The 10,353-nt window shown below is 48.1% G+C and overlaps 1 protein-coding gene across 1 annotated transcript in view; it reads right to left on the minus strand.

Annotated features, from left to right (window-relative positions):
- Positions 1 to 10,353, minus strand: part of LOC129694409 (vitellogenin-like) — a gene marked incomplete at its 5' end in the record, with an annotated part of 78,524 nt that overhangs the window by 18,775 nt on the left and 49,396 nt on the right. Inside the window, 4 exons of the mRNA XM_055631127.1 lie at positions 2,762 to 2,887; positions 6,020 to 6,067; positions 6,867 to 7,904; positions 9,781 to 10,065. Of these exons, the coding sequence (XP_055487102.1) occupies positions 2,762 to 2,887; positions 6,020 to 6,067; positions 6,867 to 7,904; positions 9,781 to 10,065 (1,497 nt within the window). The remainder of the gene's footprint in view (positions 1 to 2,761; positions 2,888 to 6,019; positions 6,068 to 6,866; positions 7,905 to 9,780; positions 10,066 to 10,353) is intronic.

A 10,353-nucleotide genomic window follows, 5' to 3' on the forward strand; every position in this document is an offset into this window, starting at 1 on the left:
TTTGAGTAATGTTGTTGCAAACAAGATCTTCACTACACTGTACCTCTCTCTATTTGTGTGTATGAATGAATGAATGAAGTTTATTGGCTAAGTACATACACATACAAGGAATTTGCATTGGTGCTCCGCTCGCAAGTAACAAAACGACATACAGTAAACAATAATAATGAAACATAAAACATTAATAATAAAACATAATTTTTTCATAAACGAATCATAAACAAAAGGTAAATCATGTCTGACGAACCCTATAGAATTTTTCGAGGAGCGTGGATAGGGGAGAACCAGTGGATGTGGTGTATCTGGACGTTCAGAAGGCTTTCGACAAGGTCCCACATAAGAGATTAGTATACAAACTTAAAGCACACGGCATTGTGGGTTCAGTATTGATGTGGATAGAGAACTGGCTGGCAAACAGGAAGCAAAGAGTAGGAGTAAACGGGTCCTTTTCACAATGGCAGGCAGTGCCTAGTGGGGTACCGCAAGGCTCAGTGCTGGGACCCCAGCTATTTACAATATATATTAATGATCTGGATGAGGGAATTGAAGGCAATATCTCCAAGTTTGCGGATGACACTAAACTGGGGGGGCAGTGTTAGCTGTGAGGAGGATGCTAGGAGACTGCAAGGTGACTTGGATAGGCTGGGTGAGTGGGCAAATGTTTGGCAGATGCAGTATAATGTGGATAAATGTGAGGTTATCCATTTTGGTGGCAAAAACAGGAAAGCAGACTATTATCTAAATGGTGGCCGACTAAGAAAAGGGGGGGATGCAGCGAGACCTGGGTGTCATGGTACACCAGTCATTAAAAGTAGGCATGCAGGTGCAGCAGGCAGTGAAGAAAGCGAATGGTATGTTAGCTTTCATAGCAAAAGGATTTGAGTATAGGAGCAGGGAGGTTCTACTGCAGTTGTACAGGGTCTTGGTGAGACCACACCTGGAGTATTGCGTACAGTTTTGGTCTCCAAATCTGAGGAAGGACATTATTGCCATAGAGGGAGTGCAGAGAAGGTTCACCAGACTGATTTCTGGGATGTCAGGACTGTCTTATGAAGAAAGACTGGATAGACTTGGTTTATACTCTCTAGAATTTAGGAGATTGAGAGGGGATCTTATATAAACTTACAAAATTCTTAAGGGGTTGGACAGGCTAGATGCAGGAAGATTGCTCCCGATGTTGGGAAAGACCAGGACAAGGGGTCACAGCTTAAGGATAAGGGGGAAATCCTTTAAAACCGAGATGAGAAGAACTTTTTTCACACAGAGAGTGGTGAATCTCTGGAACTCTCTGCCACAGAGGGTAGTCGAGGCCAGTTCATTGGCTATATTTAAGAGGGAGTTAGATGTGGCCCTTGTGGCTAAAGGGATCAGGGGGTATGGAGAGAAGGCAGGTATGGGATACTGAGTTGGATGATCAGCCATGATCATATTGAATGGCGGTGCAGGCTCGAAGGGCCAAATGGCCTACTCCTGCACCTAATTTCTATGTTTCTATGTTTCTATAATTGATTAAACATGTGAATGAGATAAAATACCAGAGCACAAGGAGGCTACAGACTTTTGGTTGTTGAGTAGAGCTACTGCTCGTGGATAAAAAGCTATTTTTACGTCTGGCTGTGGCAGCTTTGACAGTCCGGAGTCCAGAGGGAATTCAATTCAATTCAATTTCAATTCAAAGCACTTTATTCGTCCCCGTGGGGCAATTTAAAAAGGCGCATTACAGTAGCTTTTTAAAAAGGGACACAATCAACAAACATAAGCAGCACGCATACTGCACAATCAACCAGCACACGCATTTCACAGACACACTGCACAATCACACATCAACATTCAACACATAGCAATAGTTTTTAAAATGCTTTCTAAGTGCTTCAATTAAAAAAAGTGCATATGGAAGGTTATTCCATTTCATATGTTCATGAGTCAGTGATCAGCATTAAAAAGCTGGACAGCCCTGGGGATGAAGGTATTTTATCTCATTCACATGTTTAATCAATTATAGAAGTGATTCAAAGAGTTTGTGGCCAGGGTGAGAGGGGTCAGAGATGATCTTGCCCGCTCGCTTCCTGGCCCTTGCAGTGTACAGTTCGTCAATGGAGGGAAGGTTGCAGCCAATAACCTTCTCTGCTGATCGAACGATTCGCTGCAGCCTCCGGATGTCGTGCTTGGTGACTGAGTCAAACCAGACCATGATGGAGAAGGTGAGGACAGACTCTACGATGGCCGTGTAGAATTGGACCATCATTGCCTGTGGCAGATTGTGTTTCCTCAGCTACCATAGGAAGTACATCCTCTGTTGTGCCTTTTGGCTGTGGAGTCGATGGTAGTCCCCCACTTAAGGTCCTTGGAGATGATGGCTCCCAGGAACTTAAAATACTCCACAGATGTGACTGTGATGTTGTTGATGGTGAGTGGGGGGAGGGAAGTGGGGGGGTGGGGAGTGGGGTAGGGGGGAAGTGGGGGAGGGAGAGGGGAGGGGGGGGGAGGGAGGGGGACCGCCTACTGTGTCAATAAACACAACTTGACACACTGGAGGGGCGGCGGATGTATGGAAGAAGTTGCCAGAGGAGGAAGTTGAGGCTGGGACTATCCCATCGTTTACGAAACAGTTAGACAGGTACATGGATAGGACAGGTTTGGAGGGATATGGACCAAGTGCAGGCAGGTGGAACTAGTGCAGATGGGGCACATTGGCTGGTGTGGGCAAGTTGGGCTGAAGGGTCTGTTTCCACACTGTATCACTTTAGCTTGGACTATTTACCTGCTGTGATGAAGATGACGATGAGGTTGAAGATGAAGATGATGAGAATGATTTTGAGTAACTCGTTCTGGATTCTGAACTGGATTCCAACGATGACCCGAAACTCAACTGCCCTCTGTTTTGTGACTGAAATGATAAATTTTTTCATATTAACAAAAAATATAACGTCTCGATGGCCGGACCCATTAAGAAAATAACACTCCCAAGGGGCTCCACGCTCCTGATATTCGGGCACCCGGTACAGAGGGGGGAGGAGGGGGAGGGAGGGGGAGGGGAGGGATCTCCGTGTCGGTCTGCTCCTGGGCCTGGCCAAGATGGCCATTCGCGGGCCCAAGCAGCAGATAGTCAACGGCCACACAAGGGTCGGCTGCCTGCCCCTACGTCCGTGCCCACGCGTCCCTGGAGGGGGAACACGCGGTGTACACGGGGACTTAACAGGCCTTCCGTGAACGCTGGTCGCCGCGGGAGATCGAATGTTTCGTTGATAGAGTTGGCGATATATTAATTTGATGATCGTTTGTTCGTAAAGGCAATAAAGGCAGCCTTTGATCGTGTTAATGCTCTGTATGTTTGTTCTATTTCCTGAATAAAAGTATGTGTATATTAAAAAAAAAGGGCAGCACGGTGGCGCAGCTGGTAGAGCCGACGTCTCACAGTGCTTGAGACTTGGGTTCGATTCTGTCTGTGTGGAGTTTGCATGTTCTCCATGTGACCACATGGGTGCTCCGGTTTCTTCACACATCCCAAAGACGTGCGGGTGGGGGGGGGGCTTGTAGGTTAATTGGCCCTCTGTAAATTGCCGTTGACCGGGGGTGAGAAAGTTGAATGACGTCGGCATGGTGTGTGAACGAGTGATCGATGGCCGTCGGTGACTCGGTGTGCCGCCAACTTATACCATGCCCTATCTCAGTAACGAAAGAAAACTTCCACGCGCCCTCTGGTGATGAGGGGAGGGACTACAGTGATTCCAGAAGGCAGCTCACCAACCTCTCTTCTCAAGAGCAACCAGCATTACGGAATGTGTAGGAAGGAACTGCAGATGCCGGTTTAAACTGAAGACAGTCACAAAAAAAGCTGGAGTGACTCAGCGGGCCAGGCAGCATCTCTGGAGAAAAGGAACAGGTGCCGGTTTCGCGTCGAGACCCTTTCTAAAGAAACGTCACCGATTTCTTCTCTCCAGAGATGCTGCCTGACCCGCTGAGTTACTCCAGCTTTTTATGTCTATCGTCAGTAATAAGCAGTAGCCTGGCTGGTAATGCCCAGATCGCACCAAAAAATACTTAAAATGAAGAGTTTGTGGAAACATAGAAACATAGAAAATAGGTGCAGGAGTAGGCCATTCGGCCCTTCGAGCCTGCACCACCATTCAATATGATCATGGCTGATCATCCAACTCAGTATCCCATACCTGCCTTCTCTCCATACCCCCTGATCCCTTTAGCCACAAGGGCCACATCTAACTCCCTCTTAAATATAGCCAATGAACTGGCCTCAACCACCTTCTGTGGCAGAGAATTCCACAGATACACCACTCTCTGTGTAAAAAAAATATTTTCTCATCTTGGTCCTAAAAGACTTCCCTCTTATCCTTAAACTGTGACCCCTTGTTCTGAACTTCCCCAACATCGGGAATAATCTTCCAGCATCTAGCCTGTCCAACTCCTTAAGAATTTTATAAGTTTCTATAAGATCCCCCCTCAATCTTCTAAATTCTAGCGAGTACAAGCCGAGTCTATCCAGTCTTTCTTCATATGAAAGTCCTGCTATCCCAGGAATCAGTCTGGTGAACCTTCTCTGTACTCCCTCTATGGCAAGAATGTCTTTCCTCAGATTAGGAGATCTAAACTGCACGCAATACTCCAGGTGTGGTCTCACCAAGACCCTGTACAACTGCAGTAGAACCACCCTGCTCTTATACTCAAATCCTTTTGCTGTGAATGCTAACTTCGGTTTCTTCACTGCCTGCTGCACCTGCATGCCTACTTTCAATGACTGGTGTACCTTGACACCCAGGTCTCGTTGCATCTCCCCTTTTCCTGATCGGCCACCATTCAGATAATAGTCTACTTTCCTGTTTTTGTCACCAAAGTGGATAAAAACAAAGTGGCCCTTCAAGCCAGCACCGCCATTCAATGTGATCATGGCTGATCATCCACGATCAGTTCCCCATTCCTGCCTACTCCCCATATCCCCTGACTCCGCTAACTTGAAGAGCCCTATCTAACTCTCTCTTGAAAGTTACCAGAGAACCGGCCTCCACCGTCCTCTGAGGCAGAGAATTCCACAGACTCACAACTCTCTGTGTAAAAAAGTGTTTGCTCATCTCCGTTCTAAATGACTTACCCCTTATTCTTAAACTGTGGCCCCTGGTTCTGGACACATACACACACACATTAAAAAAGAAACAAAACAGTGCAATAATAAGAATAATAAGAGTCTATTGTCGTTCAGAGTCTATATGAGGTTGTAATGTTTTACCTACCTCATCGGGGACTTTTGAACTATCTGTGATCAAACTTTGATGGCTTTACCTTGCACTAAACGTTATTCCCTTACCATGTATCTACACACTGTAATGATTGTTCGATTGTAATCATGTATTGTTTTTCTGCTGGCTGGTTAGCACGCAACAAAAGCTTTTCACTGTACCTCGGTACACGCGGCTATGAAGTAAAACTGAACTGAAACTGTCATGGCCCTGTCCCACGGTATGAGTTCATTCCAAGAGCTCTCCCGAGTTTGCCCTGACTCGATCTCGGAGATTTACGGTAATGGCCGCTCGTAGGCACTCGGGGCTCTCGTGGACATTTTTCAACATGTTGAAAAATCTTCACGAGTCTTCCCGAGCTTACCTGCCGTTAGCGAGTCTCCCCGAGTACCTGCCGTTAGCGTTATGAGCCACTAAGAGACGTCCCCGAGCTCCGACATACCCGCTAGGTTCATTCTCCGTGCTTACCGCGAGTTTGATTTTTTTTTAAACTCGGGAGAGCTCTTGGAATGAACTCGTACCGTGGGACAGGGCCATAACTAAAAATGAATTGAAGGCATTGACGCAGAGTATCTGCAGACCTCTAATCCTTATTCCCTCCAAGGTCTGTCTGAAATTTCACCAGATGATGAGAGAGACCCTTCAGCCAACCATCCCTAATTATAAAGTAACTGCTCTATTTCAATGATGGGTTTCTTCACAATAAACCACACTAGGTACCCAGGCAGTGGGATTGATAGGACTTTGGTATCTCCCAATGTATACCATACCGTGTTGATAGAAGTCGGCTTGAAGTGAAGTTGGAAGACATTTCCTCCCTGTAATATTGATGGAAACAAAACGTTGGTAAATAAACTGGAGACACATTTGTTTTAGTTGAGTTTAGTTTAGTTTAGTTTAGTTTAGTTTAGAGATACAGCGCGGAAACAGGCTCTTCGGCCTACCGAGTCCACACCGACCAGCGATCTCCGCACGCAAACACTACCCTGCACACACTAGGGACCATTTACATTTATACCAAGCCAAGCCGGTCACGGTGGCACAGCGGTAGAGTTGCTGCCTTACAGCGAATGCAGCGCCGGAGATGCAGGTTCGATCCCGACTACGGGCACTGTTGGTACGGAGTTTGTACGTTCTCCCCGTGACCTGTGTGGGTTTTCACAGACACCTTCGGTTTCCTTCCACACTCCAAAGACGTGCAGGTTTGTAGGTTAATTGGCCTGGTAAATGTAAAAATTGTCCCCCTCGTGTGTGTAGGATAGTGTTAGTGTGCGGTGATCGCTGGTCGGCGCGGACCCGGTGGGCCGAAGGGCCTGTTTCCATGTTGTATCTCTCAACTAAGCCATTCGGCCCATTACGTCTACTCTGCCATTCAATCATGTATTGAATTATGGATGACCGAATGTTGGCATGGACTTGGTGGGCCGAAGGGCCTGTTTCCGCGCTGTATCTCTAAACTAAGCCATTCAGCCCATCATGTCTACTCTGCCATTCAATCATAGATTGAATCATGGGTCATTGCTGGTCGGCATGTACTGGGTGGGCCGAAGGGCCTGTTTCCATGTCCGTATCTCTAATAAGTAAACGAGACTCTGAATGAGATGACAGGGATTTTACCGATTTTGGTGATTCAGGATGAGACACCCAGGTCCGACGATGCTTCTTGACTTGGTGGATGGTGGTTGTGTAGGTCTTGGTTTGGGTTTTGATGCATCTGCCACTTTTACACGGCTTGCCGGTGCCGGCGTGACTTGCCGCCGTTGGCCATACCTCCATCGTGTTGCGGTGCTGGGAGAACGAACTGCTGGAGGTGTCCTCCTGCCTCTGTGAGGAGCCGGATTGTCTGCGGGCGGCGTGATGGCTGCGCCGGCGTCTCGACTCCGCGGATGGAGAGCGGCGCGAGCTGGACTGGCTGGAGGACGACCGGCGTGAGGGGGAGCGCCCGGTCCGCTCGCTGTTCCGCGGCGCCCTCCGTGACGTTGAGGAGGACGAGGAGGAGGAGGAAGAGGAGGGGGAAAGGGAACTCGAGCGGCTGAGGGAGGCAGACGAAGGCAAGGTGCTGTTCCTCACGGGGATCCCGGGCACTCTCCTCCTGCAGCTGGAACTGCGGCAACTGGACTGCGACGAGGACGAACTGGAGGCTTGACGTCTCCTGGACCTCCTCGAGGAGCCACGCTGGGTGGGCGCTCGGCGCTCACCCCTGGTCACGGCCGAGGATGAGGATGAGGAAGAGAGGGACCAGCCTGTCATCTGCATGGACGACTCTTGCTGAGCAGATGCACCTCGCTCGTTCTCAGACGTGTGTCTACCAGGCTGTCCACGTCGCCCCTTCTGCTTGCGTTCCAGGTGCTTGCCACGTCTGAGCTCTGCTGATAATGCGTGGCCGTCACGGGATCTCGAGTTGGCCTCTGACCTTCTCATTGACCTTCTGCTTGACGATTGGGAACTTGACGTAGAACGTCTGCCGTGCTTGGTGCGACATTCCACGTGGTGCTTGCCATGCCTGCTGTGCTCCAACTCTTTGTCCCTTGCCATCGGTGTGTGGCTACCGTGAGGCCTTGGGCGCCCTTCCTTACGCCTTGCCGATCTTCTCGTTGATCTTCTGCTCGAACTTGACATTGAGCTGCTCGTGGTGTATCTGTGCAAGCGTCCCTCCTGCTGGCAAAATGACACCATTGAGCTGGTCATTTTCGCGGGGAATTGTGGACGCAGCCCAGCCGAAACCAACCTCCCTTCCATGGACTCCGTCTACACCTCACGCTGCCTCGTCCAGACCACCAGCATAATCACCCCGCTCACTCCCTCTTCTCCTCTCTCCCGTCAAGCATGAGGCTCTGACCTCCCTACCATCGAGGGGATCTATCGCAGTCGCTGCCTCTAAAAAGGCTGGCAACATCATCAAGGACCCACACCATCCTGGCCACACACTCATCTCCCTGCTACCTTCAGGTAGAAGGTACAGGAGCCTGAAGAATGCAACGACCAGGTTCAGGAATAGCTACTTCCCCACAGCCATCAGGCTATTAAGCTTGGCTCGGACAAAACTCTGTACATTAATAGCCCATTATCTGTTTATTTGCACTTGATCAGTTTATTTATTCATGTGTGTATATATATTTATATAATGGTATATGGACACACTGATCTGTTCTGTAGTCATTGCCTACTATGTTCTGTTGTGCTGAAGCAAAGCAAGAATTTCATTATCCTATCAGGGACACATGACAATAAACTCTCTTGAATCTTGAATCTTGAATCTTGAGGTACAAAAGTGTGGAAACGCACACCTCCAGATTCAGGGACAGTTTCTTCCCGGCTTTTATCAGGCAACTGAACCATCCTATTACCAACTGGTGAGGGGTGGGAGATTGCAACCTTCACGTGGTCCGCCCTGTTTCGACGAATGCAACCAACCCGGCATGCACAATCAAATAAGATCAAATGGAACAAGTTGTCCTACAACTTTAGGCTGTGCACGCCATACGCAAGAAGAAGAAGAAGAAGTCCTACTAGTGAGAGGCCCTGAGCTATCATCTACCTCAATGGAGACCTGTGGACTATCTTCAATTGGACTTTATCTTGCATAAACCTTACTTTATCATCTCTATGGTATGCTGTGGGCAGCTTGGTGGTAGTCACGTGTAGTCTTTCAGCTGCCTGGATAGCACGCAACAAAGACGGAAGAAAATAAACGAAGGGGGTGCTTGTTTGTAAGTTAGTTGGCTAAATAAAATCATTTAATGTTCACACCGTTAGGTTATAAGCTACCCAAACTGATGGAGAAACTCAGTGGATTAGGCAGCAGTGGACGGAAATGGACAGGGATGTTTTGGGTTGGGACCCTTCTGTACACTGATAGAACCATTGACTGATTGAGCACTGCTAGAACCATAGACCATTGATAGACAATAGACAATAGGTGCAGGAGTAGGCCATTCGGCCCCTCAAGCCAGCACCACCATTCAATGTGATCATGGCTGATCATCCCCAATCAGTACCCTGTTCCTGCCTTCTCCTCATATCTCCTGACTCCGCTATCTTTAAGAGCCCTATCTAGCTCTCTCTTGAAAGCATCCAGAGAACCGGCCTCCACCATCCTCTGAGGCAGCGAATTCCACACTCACAACTCTCTGTGTGAAAAAGTGTTTCCTCATCTCCGTTCTAAATGGCTTTCCCCTTATTCTTAAACTGTGTGTGGCCCCTGGTTCTGGACTCCCCCAACATCGGGGACATGTTTCCTGCCTCTAGCGTGTTCAAACCCTTAATAATCTTATATGTTTCAATAATATATCCTCTCATCCTTCTAGTCTTCTAGAGTGTACAAGCCCAGCCGCTCCATTCTCTCAGCATATGACTGTCCCGCCATCCCGGGAAGTTTGTCCCATTGGAGCATTGAACCAGTGAACCATTAAAGTAGTGGAGAGCAAGCTTGTTGATGCTGGGATGGAGCTTTCATTGGCAAAATGGGATGTGGAACAACAGACGTGGAAACAGAAGAGGAGTTTTCTTCCAGATGGAACAAGATATTTACCTGAATCTTATCTTTAACATGGAAGATTTTCTTCAGTCGGAGAAGGACCACCTTGCCCTCGGCTTGCATGGTTTCGGAGGAATCTGTGTCGTTCATCTTCATCTTCATCAGACGATTGACTTTTGCTAAAGGTTTGTCTCCTGTTTGCATCTGCAATTCGATTTGTAACTTTTTGATTGGAGTTGAGGTAATAACTGGAAAACAAAACACGTTTAAATCTCGGTGTGTTGGAAGGAACTGCAGATGCTGGTTTACACTGAAGATAGACACAAAATGCTGGAGTAACTCAGCGGGCCAGGCAGCATCTCTGGAGAGAAAGAATGGGTTCAGCCTGAAGAAGGGCATTGACTCGAAATGTCACCCTTTCCTTCTCTCCAGAGATGCTGCCTGTCCCGCTGAGTTATTCCAGCATTTTGTGTCTATCTTACGAATAAGAAAAAATCTCGATTACTTGTGTCACAATCAGATGGTTTAAAGGCCAAATTTTAGTTAACTTCAGAGATACAGCGTGGAAACAGGCCCTTCGGCCCACCGCATCTGCACCAACCAGCGCCCCGTCTCACACACCGTCAT

This window comes from Leucoraja erinacea, unplaced genomic scaffold (assembly GCF_028641065.1).
Source record: "Leucoraja erinacea ecotype New England unplaced genomic scaffold, Leri_hhj_1 Leri_655S, whole genome shotgun sequence".
Lineage (NCBI taxonomy): Eukaryota > Metazoa > Chordata > Chondrichthyes > Rajiformes > Rajidae > Leucoraja > Leucoraja erinaceus.